Below are 18,520 nucleotides of genomic sequence, written 5' to 3'. Positions count from 1 at the left end.
CGTGGCTTTGATTAAACTCGAGAAAATTTCACGAAATATGTGTCAGAACGAATTCACAAAAATTGAAACAAGACACAAACATATCGTCGAATCTTAAAAGACTCGCGTAACTTGAATTGAAATAAGTTCCGGATATTGTTCGATTGGAACTCGAAGTAAAAAAAATTTCGAGAATGAAAAACGTAAATATTTATGTTCATCGACTTGATCGTTCGTTTTTTCTTTATGATTTTCCCAAACGTTTTCACTCTGGGTTTTCGAAATAGCTGACAATTAACTGGTTTTTATTTTATGATTTCAGGTGAGTACGCGACGCGTTGCAACGAATGAAGCACAAGGGTGACGCCATGACGTAAGTCCGAAGCCATATGTACATAATACCTACTGTAATTTTATTAAAATGAAAAAAAAAAAAAAAAAAGGAAAGAAAGAACGAAAAACGAAAGAAACCCGAGCAAGCCTTATTAGGGATGTATTTACGACTCACCCGTGAAGGCATACGCGGTGTTAAATAACCACCGGAATTATATCGTGAATCTAATTGTGAGAATTATCGCCGCGTAAGGTGTTTGAACATTTTCGTACTCGGTATCTGATTATTTTAGGTCAATTAATATACAATTTTCATTGGTAAAGTCTTTGGAATAAAATGAGCCGTCGCAAAGTGAAATATAACGAACATAGTTAAATTTTTACCGTTAAAAAACGATTTGAATCGAAAAGTTGACTTGTCAACTCTTGTTTACAATTTTACAAGTATTTTTTTTTTTCCATACAATACTAGGAAAATTGGTTGTGGTTTATGAATGTTTTTATTATAGACAAGTACTCCTAAAATTAGGTACCAGAAAGTTCTTGATTCGTAATTCACCGACCCTCCAGACGCTCTCGTTGTCAGGATTTTGAGAACGAAAGGGATCTAAAATCTGAATCGAAAGTTGAAAAAAGAGAACAGTACCTTTTAAATAACCTCCAGCAATGTCTTTTTCGCCAATCATAGAGAACACGATCAAAACCACGTTTCCTACTGTGTCATAAAAATAATTCTGAGTAAAATTCAAACAGTACAAGCTAAAATATTAACAATGTACGAAGAAAGTCTTTAATTAGAAACAGAACGTTTAAAATGATCGATTTTTTCATCAGAATCATAATGCTCTTAGGCTTATTAGGTTTACCTTCAAGATTTCTAAAGATCAACCGAAAATGTTTTTGAAAATCATCTTTTTCAGCTTGATATAAAACACAAAAAAAAAAAAAAACAGATTTGAGGAAGTAGTTTTTGTCAACAGTTAGATTTAAGAGTTATACTTACACTAGAACGCAGGATTTTTCGAATGTTTTCAGTCGATTTCTGGGGAATTGGTTAGCCAGCAAGAAAGGGCCAAGAACATTAAAATTAGACGAAACACAGGAAATTTTAATCATTTTCAACCCTCTGTCAAACTGTCGATACCTTTTTTTACTTCAGATTTCTTCAGATTCATTTCTATCAAATATAAGGGACGTTGTTTACTTCTTGCACACCATAAATGATACGTCTTTAAATTAGACGTCAAATCACAAGTTATTATCGACGCGAATGACGTTGCAAGATATTTTTCAAGCAGTTTTTTGTCTCTCCTCGAAACTTTTCATTCGGATTGGGGTTTTCATACATCCTCAAATGCCTTCGGCAATGTATTCCGTTTGTTTGTGGTTTCTTCATGATCGCCATTCGTGATAACAGGATGCCTTGGGCATGGCGGATAAATCGTTTAAGGGATGGGGTTAAATCCCGGTGAGTAGGTGCAGCGTACAAGATAAGGCGGACTCGCCGACGACCTGAAGCAATTACGAACGTGTTATCCTTTCGGGTATTTCCATAAAGTGGACGACTAGAGGCGACTGGGTAACCCGCGGACTTGTACGCTGAATATTAACTGCCTAATTTACTTAACGCACCTTTAAGCCTTATGCATTATGTATGTAGCGGCCTTGTAATTACCCACCCTGACGCTCAAGGTCGAAGATGGTTCAGGGGTGTCTGCAAGTCAAGGGTCCTCGTATTAAAGAAAATTCACACTTCGTCAATTTTGTGATTTATTTCATTCCTGCACAATCTCGCATAACTGCGGAAAGTTGGTTAAACGAACGTCGCGTGGAAAATAAGTAATCAAAAACAACGTTTTACCTGATAAAAAACTTATCGATACCAAAAATTAAACTGTGTATACTTACAACTGAGGCTTAGTACGCGATGATGTACGGAGTGATTATCTAACGGCCGAATGATCCGTTGTCTACTATAACGCAATGCGCATGCGCCGAAATTCAATAGCAGTTGATTGTCAGGGCGACCAACCGTTGCAAATTCAGATGCAGTTTGGTTTTATCCTCATGATTCTTTTAAAATACCAGGGGTTCGAGGTATTTCACAAAATTTTGATTTTCGGACTTCATTACCTTATTCGAACGAACATTAGAACGTCTGGCTGCTAATTTCAGCCTCGTGTTTAGTACAACTGCCGGCGACAACTGTCGAAATTTTCGAGGTTAGGTTCAGGACGGTTGTTCACCCTGGTAAACAACTCTTCTCGAATTTTAGCGCATGCGCGTTAAATTCTAGCAGACGACGGACTATTCGGCCGTTAGGAATTATCCTGCATATATTTCATCGAGATCAAGTACGATTAACGGAAATTGTCTTCTCCTGGCATCGATTGAAAATTTGAAATCTGAAATCAGAGGAAAATTTATACAGTATTATTGATAATTTACACAGTTCTAGAATCTAGAATTTGATCTTTATAAATAAATTCGTCAATTGAATATCATTTACTTGAGTTCGAAATTAGTTTTATTACGTATTTAAAATTTTTCGATTTTCGTATCGATTTCATCTACGTGCTACGCGTGCTCTTTCAATTTTATTACGCATTTTTCACCGAAATGTATCCTTGAATTCTGCGAAGACTATCACATAGCCTCTCAGCGCCAGTTATATACTTTGCGAATATATAACATACATATGTGTACACTATAGACACGGATCGATCGATACTTACCTTTTTTCGGGATAAACGAGGCGGAGGTTCATTGGATCGTGAACAAAGGTTATCGCGTCTGAAAGCCCAGAACTCGTCCCATTTCCCAACCGCCAACTGGAACAAAGTTGGGGCGAATGAAACTCGGTTACATGTCGCTGATCATTATCGGTATACATCATTTCTCAAAAAAAAAAAAGAAAAATGAAAGTCAAATAAAATGTTGAGTGATACCAGAAGAGACCACGACTCAACCACGATTGTTCCTCATTGAAGGGCAATTTCGGAAAGGCAATTCCTGATTTGACTGGCCTTGACCCTGCACCCTTTGCTTCAAGGGATACTCGAGTCTGATTGCCCCATCGAATCTGGTCCTGGAACAACATGACGGGGAAGGTTGAAGGCCAGGGGAGATGAGAGTCAGGTTCACGTTATACGCACATATCTGTGTAGATTATGGAGGCTGCGGTCCAATTTCGTTACAATCCGAAAGCAGTTAATCGAGTTGGAGAAAAATATTTGGTATTTTACACCAAAGTTGCGTGGTATCGAAGTGTATAGGATTAAACGAAATATTTCCACCTCGGATATTTCCAAATCGCTTCACTGTATTCAAACAGAATGATCCTATTATTGTTCGTTTACTGGACTTTTATTGACACTGAATATTTCGATAAGGAATAGAAAATTTCTAATTTTAAATGGTGGGTCCAATCTGTAGCGAATAAAGGTAATTCAGGGTTATACAGATTTTATTACAGCTTGTTGACAAATGATTTTCAACTTTTCCGTATCGTATCCGACGCAACAATGGCCAAATTCGAATTGCATGTCAAAAGTGGAAAATGAAACGCAAGAAATAATCACTGTACTTGACATAAAATTATGATTCCGATTTGTTTTGCCAATTAGAAAACGAACTGATCGAAAACAGCTGTCCAAAATATTTATAATTTACTCCGAAGCGCCAAAACGAAATATAAGTTTTATATTTGAAACGTTTTTCTTACGAATTATGGGTGTTAGTTAGCTTATTGGAATTTCATCGTGCCCGCCAGGCTTCGTACGGAGTTGATTAACAATGAATGGGTGGCCTGAGTGGCTGAATAAAAAGTGAGGAACAGTCCATTTTTGATATATCGATCGATAGTACGTCACAGACATCAATTCCCATATTCTGTACGACATTTGTTTCACTTAAACTGGTATATTAATTTTATACGCGGGTATTATTCAACACGAACTCGTTCTTATTTCGTAAACCGTACCGTAAAGGTGAATCAAAACGAGCCGAAAAGATATCTTCTCACGGATACTATTTTAAACGGTTCCTCCTAAGCCATGTCGACAAAAGGTCGGATGATTTCGGTACCCTTTGGGGGGTATGAGTCAGGGTCCAGATACCCGAAGACTGTCTCTGCCGCAGTGCGTCGCGATAAGGTCGACACTGTGTTCCGTCAGGCGGAACCACGAGCAATATTTGCCTCGCAATTACCGCATCACGAAGCCCGAAGAAACTCGGCGTATCGACTTCCTCCGAGACAAACGGATTGATGTAACGATATAAACGGACAAGACGGACGGACCGAACGGTCCGAAAGTAGGCTAAACTAGCCGGACGACCGGTGGACAAAGAAGAATATTAAATGAACGAGTGCAGTATTGATCTGGTGCAGGGTGCCGAGGGTCTGCCCTCTTCCTCTTCCTCTTCCTCTTTCCATTCCGCTTGCTCTCGCCGTGCACCACAGTCGAGCCTCCAAGACTCGTCGGTAAAAAATCGTTACTCCAGAGGGCTGAACGCGTATTCCGGAAATACGTGTGTGGTAGTTTACACCGTCCAGACTACATCGGCAGCAGAGTTGATACGGATGTGTGTGCGAGGTCTGCACACCGGGCTCGCAATGTAGGCTCAAGTAACACAGTGTCTAGGTATGTAGTACGTACTCGAGGATGCGGAGGAGGAGACTGAGACGGAGGCGGAAGTCGAGGGGAGCGAAGAGGACAGATATTATACGACGACCTGGAGAGAGAGAGAGAGAGAGAGAGGGACGGGGTGGAAGGGAACTAGCTGACATTGAGATCTGCCGAGAGGAAAGGAAGATTGAAGAATTCACGTCTTAAACACGAACGACGCCGTTAAGAGCGAATATCGGTCGGCCGTCTTTCTTCGCTTCTCGATATGATCCTGCGGAGCTTTTGCTGCAGGACACTCGTGGTGTGCTTCTGCTTCGTCCTTCTCCCGCCTTCACCCTTCCATATATATCGTACTTTTGCGGGGATCTCAACCTCCGTCAATTTTATACCGGCTAGGGCTTGACTGTATCCAAGGTTGTCGGCGCTACGTTCGGACGGAAGTTCCCGATTCTCGATTGTCCCAAATCTGCAACACGGGTCTTTTATCACGTACGAATTAATCGTTTCAAATTTTACATCCGCAATTTTGGTACTTTAAGGTACGTGCTGAAATGCGAAAATCCTGAAAGCTTCTGGTTTAGGAGAAATACGTTGATCAATTTTTAACTTTGAATAGATGGATTTCAACGTTCAAATTTACGATGCATCCTTGTCGTAGAAAGGAAAGTACGAACTGCTTTCCGTGTATAAATGTCCAATTATTCCCACTACGAAGTTCGGTTTAGACTGGATGCTCAGGAGCCGTGAAAAAAACACGTAATTTTATTCGACGTTCACCAACTTTCGTTTTGAATTTGACATTTTTATCTGTACTTGAAGTCATGCGAAGTCGTTTAACGGCACTTTAAGTCATGTCAAAGCGCTTGAACTTTCGAACACTCGAACGGGGTGCATTTCGATTCGTTTCGAGTTATATTTTTTACGCCATTTCAAATCAACAGTCTTGGTTATAATCCGCTGTGACGTTAAGTGATTATATAATTCACTCGAAGTTATCGCAGTTCGCGAAGTCATCACTGGGATAGTTTTCTAGTCTTAAATTGAAAGCATGTTTGAAATACACGTTGAGTAATGAAGTCGTTTAAAACTTTGGAATATGACGAAATTTGAAATCGAGTTTGTTTCGCATTGGAAAAAGTTCAAAAGATTGATGCGAACACCACGAATGTACTTAAAACTGATTCCCTGTACGGTGGAATTTGATACATTTGGTTTTTCTCAACAATTTTCCAAACTTTTCCCAATAACCAGATACACGTGATCGTCATCTCAACTATTTTCCAAAGCTTGAAGCGATTCTATCGCAGAAGAGTGTCAAGGAGTGTGACAAACAATTATCTGCTTCGTTTTAACAGCAATTTTGGAGGTCTGACATTAACTTAAGTCGAATAAATTCGTTTGTTTCTCATGCAGCTCTATTTTCGCAAAATTCATCAGATCGCTAGTTTACCGTGACACACGGTCAAGTGATTCAATGCAAATTTAGAATCCAAAAGAGTTGCGTTGAGAGAGCGAGAAACCAATCTATCTACAGGTACATACCAATGATTACTGACCCCTGAAGGAGCTATTTATAGGGTTGGCCTGGTGCTTCGCGCCGCTGCATTTCCACACCTCGAGCAGGTGAAAAACTGTTTCGAAACCGAAAGAGAGATTAATGGAACCAATGAGTTTTCGGGGTATCGGGAGGCTAGCCATTTCTTGATTTCGACTAGAGAGTCGTTCACAAAGGGGAAGTTTGTTGCCAAAACGGATAATTCCTCCTACCTTTCGGACAGTGACTAATGCGCCCAACGTCAGCTGTATAACGTCCGTCTATCTGACCGCTAAAACGCTATTATATACCGTCAGAAAGTTGAACCGTTATAACTCATCTCGAACCTTGTGCGAATCCATGCCACTGCGAGAGGCCTGCACAACACCCTCGTTTCGAAGGTCCGAGTCGTAAGCCTGGAACCGGAGAAATAACGGATCAGACGTGGAGCTTTACGGGTTCACTGCACAAACTGACCGTCTTGCTTTTATCCTGACGAGTGTCTTTCGTCTCATGGGTATTTTTCACACTTCCTTCACCAACCGTCAGAGTGCCAATTTGAAGAACTTGGTTAAACTATAATTCGTACGTGCAGCAACGTGATTGCTCGTTGGATAGGATTGATTCCATACAGTTGATATTGATCGTTGGAAATACGGCAAGGATCGTTTTGAGCTGTGCGATTTGCCCTTGAGGTTTAAGAATTATCGGCAATAATGTCCAGCAATGGTATTTGCGCCAAAGGTTAGTAAGCACGAATAAAACACCGTCTGTGTGGTGTGATAAAAATTAATTTGAACACGTTGAAGTGACACAAGCCAAGGTATCAATAATTTGAGAAAATTTTTGTTGCAATCAGAACGTTCGGAAATATTAAACTCTGATATTTTTGGGCTTATTTTACTCACACACCAGATCCATACAAATTGACGAAATGAAAGTGAAGAAATCTTACAAGACAGTACAGTTGAATTATAAGACTACATTAATCTATTTTTTATTCTCTCTGTGTATCATGATTTGTAAAATTTTTCTCATATGATCTCTGAAGATTGTTAATGTGGTGATCAAAACGACTTCAACGTCATCAAAGTCGGATCTAAAACACCAAAGTTGATAGTCACTTTGAAATTATTGTCAAGATTCATTTCTATCGAATAGCAGATACGTTATTTCAAACGTGCTCACACTGAGAAAAATTTCATTTATTATAGTAACTGGAAAAATTCAGTAAAACAGATATCGCGTAAAAAAACTGTGAAAATTCTTGAAATTACGAAAAATGAGGTACACTTAACCATTTTGCGCTATTGTCGATCCTTTTTTGGTGATTGCAACGCAAAATCAGTTTCTTCGGTTTACTCTACTTTTTTAGTTAAATAAGGCTTTAACATCAGTTTATTGTTGCACAAGTATTAAATTTTCGCAACAGTTGCAAGAAAATATAGTAACAGTGTTCACAATGAGAAAGAATAGCAACGGATACTAGACTTTGTGGTAACAGCTAGAAAACTAATTTTCATTTTCTACCTAGAACTGTATTTTTCGATCGTGGTAAAAAATGAAAATAGTCAAGGACCGAGCGGTAACCGGAACTAAAAATTTCTCTCGGTGCACTGTCATTGGCACAAATAGGACTGCTGGAGATTTTCCAAACGTTTTCTTTTCTCTTCCGCCAACTTTTATTTCGGGCAATCCGGTGAATCCGTCCTTAAATTGAGTCTTTCAAATTTGGAAATCCCCGTTTAACTTCCGTTCCCATGCATAAATTAGGAACAAAATTTCAGCGGCGCTAATCCAAGTTGTATTCCAACTTGAAATTCCTTGCAGTAGTACAACAGATCCGAGAGGGTGAGGCAGGAATTTCAAACCGAATAGTCGAATACCTGCAGCGGCAAGGAATCTTCTTGCGGTGTTCTAGCAGCCAATAAACTGCGTGTAAAGTAGGCTTTACTCAAGCTTCTGGATGCCCTTCGCTTTGCCAACGGAATTTAGACCGATTTGAAACGTTCTTGGATAATAATCCTCACAGCGTCTTCAAAGACTTTAATATTTACTTCGGAACTTGCCACTCGCATGTTAATTATCCTTTTCCGACCTTTCGCTTCCAGTTTCACCCTCATACCTATCTACTTCCATCACATCTTCGATCCATTGCTTACCTTCCACCTTTTCAAGCTCTACTTTATACCCAATGAATGAGTACAAATGTTTCTAACTCCTACGCTCGAGTGAGTAGATTTAATATGTCAATACGTGAACACTTAACAGTCAGTCAACGCAACTTTCCAAAAGAATCAGAACGAAACGTTTATTTATTGCTGGACTCTATCTTATTTTATTTGAAGCGAATATTGATAGCTTCTCGTGATTCGAAGTGAATTCAAATCATCTCACATCACGTGATATAATGTCGAGTTTTAGCGACTCCATGATTGCAAAAAAGAATTCACATTTCAAGTGTCTCCAAACAACTTTCAGCGACTCGACGTGACTGTCGACTAGCAGTTTCGCGTAACTTCACGTCATTCCACACGAATCGAACATCGTCAGAATTTAACATTTGTTAACATTATTCGTACAGAACTGCAACGGAGCGGATAAGTCGCTATATCGAATCATCGGAATTTATTTCACGTAAGCCAATGAGGGGTATTCTCAAGGATTTTGGATACAGGCTTGCAGCAAAAGAAAAACACGTTTATTCATACGGTTGTAAAAGTCTTGAACCTTGGTTCGTTATTCGACTAACCAAAAGTATGGAACTTTGAACATTTTCAATGCTCCATCTCGCCGTTTAATTAAACCTGAGGAAAATTCTCACCATAAGAGTCAGTCTCAATTACCATGAACTAATAACCTTTCTGACCCACTTAACGCAAGCTGCAGGCTTGGTTCAGTAATAAGAGTACATTAGCTGTACCCCGAAAATACATCGCGTGATTTAAACTCGGGACGTCGTTATCCCTGATTAAGGAGGCGAGTCCCGAAGGAAGAAAGCTGAGGTCGTCCACCTGGCTCGTTGAACTTATTCAGGGAAGATTCCCGCCAGCCGGGATATTAAAATCTTTAGTAATTGAAAGTTTATTATCAATGTAGAACCCCGTCTGTACGTATAATATTATATAATTGTACAATAAGCGTCATGGTAACGAGATTTAATTCGACTAGAAGTTGGGAAGAAGGCTTGCGATAATTGCGAACCTTACGCGAATCCGAGCTGTCGTTTTGATATCGAGCCATTCGACATCGCGCGTGGAAAGAGGAGCTCCTGCGCCGTGAATTTTTCATGGCAGTCTAGTGCACAGAGTTGAAAAGTAATCGGTTGAAATTCAACCCGCAAATCAATACGAACTTCGTTCCGGCTTTTACTTTTTCTTATTATCCTTGCTCCTCCTCCTCTCTCTCTTTCATCGCCGCTATCTTGCCGCTCCTTCGATTTCGCCTCGTCTTTTTCTTACCTCGAAACTACGATCGGGACCATTTCAATCCAATGTCCTCTTTCTCGCTTATTACTCTCGAATTCTGGACCATTTCATTTCCCAAAGCGGTCATTCATTCCGCTCGTATTCCACTCATTGTCGATATAATCTATTGCCGAGTGATGAATGTCTTTGGAAGGAATTTCTTACCCGGATCTTCTCTGCTTTCGGTCAAAGATTCGGCGTTCTATGGGATCCGTTTTTTTTTTTGTCGGCTGAATCAATTATTACCGTTGCTTCGAGCTTGCGGATTTATCTTATCACGGTTCAATCTAATCGTATGAATAGAAAACGTTGATCGAGGTTCTTTGATTCTACGAATTAATTCAGTTTTACTTGAATTGAAGTAAAGTTATATCGCTTTTATTTATTTATTTTTTTCCTTCTTTTTTTTCTTTTCTCAAACCAAAACCTTATTCAATTTCACGATGTTGCTTCGTACTTCGTGGAAGTATTAACGAACGATTTCTTTGAGTGTGATAAAACCGAATTATTCTTTTTTTTTTCGTCAAAGAACGACGGCTTAAGAAATATATTTTTTATAATATACGGGGCATTGTAATATACCGACATTGTGTAATTATAGTTAGACAGTCATTTTTGTTTTAAGTATTTTCGAAGCAAATATTATGCTTTGAAATACTAGAGTGTGTGGAGTCGAAGAAAGTGTCGCGATAGTTGGAAAAATATGACATTGATTTGAATATATACGATTATATAATCCGTTTATCGTTTCTTCTTCGGTATATGATGTCACATTAAAAAATTGCAAACTACAAAATTGAACATTTTCTTATTTAGAGAGATGCCAAATTTCAACAATGTCGTGACAATCAGTAACCGCGTATAAAATATTATATCATCGAGGAATGAAAATGACTTCGTTAAACAAGCCGAAGTTGTCGAGGTTGTAAGAAGTGATTTTCCGAGGTAGGCATGTATCTTCAAACTGTATCCACTTGGAATTTAATAATTCAACTTTTATTATCCCCGGAGAAGGAGACAGAAGGCGGATTTTTGCGACGAGATCCTCGGAGCAATGAGACTGGGAGGATCAAAAGATTGCGGGATCGCGATTTACGCTGATATTCGTGTAAAAAGTTTCAAATGCGTCTACTTCGTCGAGTTTGAGTTGACAAAAAATTCTAGAGAAATTGATACAGCTGCCGTAATGTGTTCGATATTGTCGAAATTACAAGAAAATTTTTTACAAGTAACTATTCAGTGTGATTATAATTGTCGTTATCACATTTTTCAGTTATTACAAAATTAAATCTGTTTGTTACTTTGTAGCTGTATTTTTCCAGCCAAAAAATGGCTTGCCATCAATTCACTGCTGCATCAACGTAAAATTATGGCTTCACTTACGACAAAATATACCACGAATGATGATGGTAAAAAGAACAGTTAAACCCTTGAGGGGAACGTTTTTCTGCTGAACAAATTTAGAAAATCATGGGTGATCTATGGGTTTTCACGATTACAGATTACGATTCTAAAGTAAGAATTACGAAATTGAAAATGGCGTAAAAAAATTCACTCTCCGAAACTAACAATTTTTTTTTTTTTTTGAAAAAACTAGCGCACCGAAAATTGTGAAACAAATAGATATTGTAAAATTGTGTATGAGGAATGCGTAAAAAAAATTTCAGAGCCCCAACTGTCTAATTGACGAAAATGATAAGATGTTTTTTGTGTTAAAAAAACGAGTTTTTTCACTTCAAAAGCTTATAACAAATATACGAGTGAATAAATTATTGCAATTTTGCATGAAATTTCAATGACTCAGGCACCCAACAGACCACAAAGTATTTATGTGCATATAAAAAGTGCAAATATATATGTTAGAAATATGAAAAAAGGGTTAAAAACTGATCTTCAGTTTAAAACTAGAATTTTAAAAAAACAAAATAGCCAAGGACTATGTACGATAATCAAAACTAGATATTTCTTTCGCTCTATAACAGCGTAGCTCAAAAAATTCGAAAACTGGTGAAAATTTTTCCGCGTGTAACAACGGAAAAAAAACGTTGCATATTTTACGCAATTTCAAAAAAAAAAAGAAAAATGCCTTTTTTATTCAAAATAATTTTCTCTCCTCCTACAAGATATATTTAAGAACGGTCATAGGTAGTTTCATAAGACGTTATACTCTCAGCAAAAACGATTCATCTCGAGCCACCAATTCTGCATCTCAGTTTCCTCCCTTCAATTCTCATTTCGCAAAGTTACTTTGATTTTAGCTGAGTATTCGCATGCACACATTGTTCATAGATTTTTAAAACGGAATTCCCATTTCGCTGCAGTTCTCAACCGCGTTCATCAACTTACCGTCGACGCCGTCGCGTAGAGTTGAAAATCTTGCAATTCTGAAACGTATTCATTGCACAACGAGCTTGTGACTGAAGTGGAGGCATCATTTACGCCATCTCAAAGTCTGTCTTCACGACGACGAAGTATGAGTTTTTTTTTTTCTTTTCAACTCTGATCAAAGGATATCGAATAAAATTCGCAAGGATTTTTTCTTTTTTTTTGGTCATCGTTGTTAGTTTTTTTTTTAAAAAGTTTTTTTCACCCCGGATCGTGGTCAGATACAGGCCTCAAAATTCGTAGATGAAGATTCATCGACTACGACGAAGAAAAAATCTGTTATCATGATCAGAATTGCTGTGCTTTTTGACTGGAGGAATGGAAAGATTGATTAAAAAAATACACACACACACATGCAACCATGCAAGTTATACGAAATAAATCAATTATTCTTTGGCGTATAAATTTCTATCCTGAATTCTTATATACTACGTATTATAAATTTTTTTATTATATTATAATTTTTTCTGTATAATCATTCTTACAGGAATTTTGCTATTCGGGGTACTGATATTATTTGATAGAATAATTATCTCAGGAATCTCGTCGATTTATAGTTGTGGAAATTTTCTATTCTACTCTCTTCAAATATCTCAAGTATCTCAAGTCATCGGCATTGACGTAACGCAAAAGTACCTGAAATGATTAACTTGGCCACTGCTTGTTCAGATTGTAAAATCATGAAACTGTAGAAAGTGTATGTAAGCTGATTAACTCTGACGAATTTTTGCTACATCTGTGAAACTGATTAAAATAGTAATTCTCAGAGACGTGAAATTTTTCTCTCTGCATTTCAGCTGGAGCAGATTACACCGTCTGAAAATATATTATTACGTCCAGTACACGTACATTAATGTATACAATGTGTACACATAGAAATACATCTAATATGCATTTATGGAAGTAAACTCTCTCGAGGGTAATTACTTCCTGTAGTGAAACTTTATAAAGGGATAAAGGGAGAAAATGTAAAGGGCCGAAGAAGTATAAGGCGTTCCAACGAGGGGGAAGGGTAAGAAAAAATGGAAGATTGTCGGGAAAACTCCCCTTTCTGAGTAAATAAAAAATCCAGTACGTGTTATTATTCTTTTTGACTATCCTTATTCGTACTTTATATTCTTTAAATTATTAAGATAGTTAGATATTGGTGCAACAATAAATTGACGTCAAGGCTTTACTTAACTGAAATAAAGTAGTAAATTAAACAAACAGATTGAATGTCGCGATAACTGGAAAATGTGTATAAGTATTTGAAAGTAGGTGTTATGCACGTTATTTTCTATTAATTATCCATAACACATGACATTTTTTTTCAAGTTTGAGCATGTTTACGCACTCAAACTTTTCAGCGCTGCTTGATGAGTCTTGGAAGCACCCTGTTACCAATTTCGCTTGTTTATTCGTTGTTTGTTTTCATTTTTATCGAACCCTCAACATTCTCGAGGGCTTAATAAGGTATCAGCGAACAAACGGGGCGCGAAATTGAGATTTTAAACGCCTTGCAAGAGTAGCAGCAAGAGCAACAGCACCAGCTCAATATAACAGGCTGCAGATTTTCCAGTCGAATATTTAGCGCGACTTATTCACCGCAGGTCGGGAACCCGGCGACTACACGATGGAATTAACCACAAATCACGCAAATTGCCAACTCTGCAAAGGATCGCGTGGTTCGTTTTCCTCAAGCACTTGTTAACCCGACGACGACGAGCGAAACGAACGGCGAATAGCAATTATATACGCACCAGTTATACACCTCAAATTGTTATCCAAATGTTCTTAATTTAAATTTATTCCGAGCAAAACAATTTATAATTTACATTTCACTATGCGTAGGTAGACAGTATTTATGTTGTGTCATGTTTTTTCACAGACGCTAAAAATATGATTAACAAGTAATTCGAACGATGAAAGTTTCAAACCAAAAAATACATCGGATAATTTTTTTCAAATCCAATATCTACACTTTCGACCGATTGAAATCGGGAATTCAAATTTAAAGGTACATCGCATCTGTACCTGTATCAATTTACCTGCAAACGAATTTGCTTCCTGAATATTAAATAATTTGTGATTTATTCATTTTGAATTCATTATGCAAACACTACGTAACATAATTATATGACTTTCAACTTGAAGAAACAGAAGAAAATACACGCTGTAAATATGTTACGCTATCGATCGCGATTTATAATGAGCAGATATTAAGCTCAAGTTACAGCAGCTTTATCATCCGTTGAATGATGAAAATAAGAAATTCTGATCAATGCACACAGCGTAGGGAAAATTTCATAATAATATATTCGCTAAAAAAATTCAATAAAATGAGTATCGTTACCACAGCGATTTGAATATCGCTGAAATCACAAGAAATTGAACAGCTACGAGTAACTGTTCAGTAAATTAACGTTGTTGATACTGCATATTTCAATTATTCCAACGTTGAATCTACCGATATATTTTTTTTTGTTTGTTTCTTCTTTCTTTCAATTGAACGTGAGTTATTGAATTTTGAAAGACTCATTCAGCGGCTAGCCGATCACGCGCTAACGATTGGCTATATTTGTCGTAAGGTGCTGACGTCACGACTGGAAAATGGGTCACAGGGTAATTAATTACGCATTACATGTACACTGAGAAAAATTTCATTCGTTACGGTAACTAGAATAACTCAGTAAGACAGGCATCGTTAAAAAAAACTGTTTGAACATTGTCGGAATTACGAAAAACGAAGTACGCGTAACCATTTTGCGCTATCGTCGATCATTTTTTGTCAATCGCAACGCAAAATCAGTTTCTTCGGTTTACTATACTTTTTTAGTCAAACAAGGCTTTAACGTCAATTTATTGTTCCACAAGCATTAAATTTTCGCAACAGTTGCAAGAAAATATAGCAACAGTAACGAGAAAGAATAGTAAGATTATTTTTCGATTGTGGTAAAAAGTGAAAATAGTTGAGGACTGAGCGTTAACCGGAACTAAAAATTTCTCTCTCCAGGTATCATTTGTAAACGCGAACCGCTGTAAATTTAAAATTTTTTTTTTTATTTTATTTCAAATTGCAACACGTTCGCGTCTAAAAGCCATATAAAGTGGACTCTCCGTAACTTCCTACGCGTACGGGGTTCCGGCGGGGGGAGGGGGCTTTTTTGGGAGTCATAAAGCGATCCTCAAAACTCTCGATCTCAGCACCCTCGGTTCTCAAAGGCTGGGTTTGCAGGGTGCAGCCCGGTGTTCCGGATCCAAGGCTACTAATTGTGCATACACACCTTGTGCCGAGCTTTCGTGCCGAGCTTTCGTGCCTCGAACCCAAGCCGGACAAGCCGAGTACCCGGAGGGTGGAGACCCTCTTTCATGATCCGTAGGCATTGTTCTCCTATCTCCTCTTCTCTCCTCTCCTCTCCGCTCCTTTCTTCTTTATTCTCTCCTTTTATTTTTACCCCATCTAATCCCCGCGATCCCTCCTCCCCGGACACCGAGAGACGAAACGAGCCGGGCTGCTACTGCTTGTTTAATCAGGCCTTGTTAATTGTAGGCGACACGTTGCGCTCTGCAACACACGTACCCAAAAAAATGACAGAGATCGCGACGATGATGTATAATATACATCGGTATGACCCAGCAAAATGGACGGGAAAACATCGCTCTTTTCAACACTGTAGAATAAAAAAAAAAAAAAAGGTGATTTCGAGATTGGAGACATTGAAGAAATTGGCTGGTTCACTGAACAAAATAATAGATTTTATACCAGTTAGTGTTTTTACTCGTTCTCGCTGACTTGTTTTTACTCGAATACTGATTTGTTTGATTCAAATAATAGCTAGGCGGTACTAGATAACCCAATAAATTTACCACAATCAATGCGATGGGTGTTGGATACATTTTTATATCTCAAGAACAAGTGGATATTAAATAACGACTGTTCGAGTAATTGGAAACGTTCCAAATATCCGAAATAAACACTCGATTTTAAAAAATTTACCCAAATGGAAATTGTATCAAGTCAATATTTTGGGTGTTCAAAATGTGTCGATTGTTAAATAGTCCTTATCCAATATTTACTTGCTGCTAGATTGAAAAAATTTTTGATATACGCACCAAACAAATTATTGACCAAGTGAAAAGGAATCGTGAAAACAGTGAAAAAGTAATTCTTTTTCCATCCGTATTAATTAACTATTAGAGAACAATTTATTTTTATAGTCAATTCGGAAATTGAACATCTAATATAGTATCAGATGGGCATCAAATTATTATATTCCGCCAAAATCCTTAACAGATTTTTCTCATGTGTAGTTAGATTTGTAGACACGATCACGTTTTCGCTTTTACGTGAGCCGGAGACAGGCGGAGAGGTCAAAATTAATTTCGGGATGCGGTCAAGGCAGGCAGATCATGGATATTACACGATACGTGATTCAAATTTGAAATTTTATCGTCTAAATCTTTGAAACATAGGCAGGTTCAATATTCGATTTTCTTATAATTTTTTTACACAGAATTTGTCATATATTAAACAATTTATAGTTTTATGATATTTATATACAATTTGTTCGAATTTTCATCCTGCAGCGTTCGGATTATTGTCACTGTTTCAAAATTGAAGTTACTGATATTTTGTAAACGGACCTCGTATAGTACTTTGCAAAAATGTGACATATCTCCATCGAGTCATTGATTTATCCTCCACATTTCATTCGAATTGGTGTTGGGTTCTTTTCTCAAAAATTTACATCGCAAACGACTAATCTAAAAATAAAATCGCAGATTGTAACAGAAGTAGAGCAAATACAGAAAAGCGTATAAATTCATCTTCTCCAAAAACAAGATTTGAAACAAAAATCCGTTTTGCTTAGAAATGAATTCTTATAATACCCAATATTCAAAATTTATACCGATTCAATTGCAGTGATCTTATTTTCATCCCACTCTTAAAATCTCAGGATACACTCCAAAATGTTTACTTTTTCACATACGTAAATAAAAACAATTTATTTCCATTCCCTTCTCATCTACAGAATTCAAAATATCAGTTCCTCAGAATATACCAGATAATGAATTTCATATTCAAAAATATCGGAATCCTTGTCCACAAAAAGTGCAGTTGTCATATTTTTTTGTAAAACAGGAAGTACTGAAAATTAGAGATAAAAAAAAAAAAAAATATGCCTAAATCGTGATGAAGTTAATCAACGTGTTTCTGGTACCCGATAAGGCTCAAAGGCACAGAAGTTGAAAGATAATCATACCTCTTAGTTTAGACTATGAATTTTCCGAATTACATCTAAATCGAAATTTTTACCCTAAAAAGCCCGTATGGAAAATTTATTTGAAATTCCAAAGAAATCGGTGACGCGATTCGCACCAATTCAGAACTTGGGTTGCACTCCATTCAGAACTCTATTTAAGATAGCTGTTAAGTGAACTGAGAAAAATTTTATTTGTTACAGAAACTAGAAAAATTGAGTAAAACAGGTATCGTTAAAAAAAACTGTTTCAATATTGTTGGAATTACAATAAACGAGGTACGCGTAACCATTTTGCGCTATCGTCGATCCTTTTTTGGTAATTGCAATGCAAAATAAGTTTGTTCGGTTTACTCTACTTTTTTAGTTAAACAAGGCTTCAACGTCAATTTATCGTTGCACAAGCATTAAATTTTCGCGACAGTTGCAAGAAAATATAGTAACAGTGATCGCAATGAGAAAGAATAGCAACGGATACTAGACTTTCCGGTAACAGCTGGAAAACTAATTTTCATTTTCTACCTAGAACTATATTTTTCTATTTTGGTCACAAATGAAAATAGTTAAGGACCGAGCGGTAACCGAAGCTAAAAATTTCTCTCAGTGTAGCCGCGCGCGAGGTTTGTCAAACCTTTTTTGACGAGGTGCGAGGAGGTTCGTTTCTCAAGTTAACTCGGTACCTGATCCTGCAACTCTGACAACTCTGCCCGTTCCGTTCTTCCTCGGTGCCGAGCAGCAGTCCTAGTCATAAATCATGTAATTCCTGCTCCATTACAGTTAGCCCCATCTGTCTCACCGAGCAATTTCTCAACCCTCCAGCCTCCACTTATACCATCCTCCACGTCCATCCAAGACGAACTCGACCGGCGACGCGTCAAGCTGGAACTGACAAGACGAGAAGATGAAAAGAAGATGAATCTCGGTTTGTGGGGAAGGGTTTGATTGCGTCCC

At 37.6% G+C, this 18,520-nt stretch overlaps 1 protein-coding gene across 9 annotated transcripts in view; it reads left to right on the top strand.

Moving 5' to 3' along the window:
* Positions 1–18,520, top strand: part of LOC107224541 (poly(rC)-binding protein 3) — a 121,354-nt gene that overhangs the window by 69,358 nt on the left and 33,476 nt on the right. For 7 of the 9 annotated variants that reach the window (XR_006904061.1, XM_046738366.1, XM_046738355.1 and 4 more), the window contains exon 2: positions 302–352. The exons of the other annotated variants lie outside the window; for them this stretch is intronic. Coding sequence is in view for 6 of the 7 variants with exons in the window: in XM_046738366.1 (XP_046594322.1) it covers positions 327–352 (26 nt within the window). In the remaining variant the exon portion in view is untranslated. The remainder of the gene's footprint in view (positions 1–301; positions 353–18,520) is intronic. 9 annotated transcript variants of the gene reach the window in all.

Source organism: Neodiprion lecontei, chromosome 4 (assembly GCF_021901455.1).
Source record: "Neodiprion lecontei isolate iyNeoLeco1 chromosome 4, iyNeoLeco1.1, whole genome shotgun sequence".
Lineage (NCBI taxonomy): Eukaryota > Metazoa > Arthropoda > Insecta > Hymenoptera > Diprionidae > Neodiprion > Neodiprion lecontei.
This window is presented reverse-complemented; position numbering and strand designations above follow the sequence as displayed.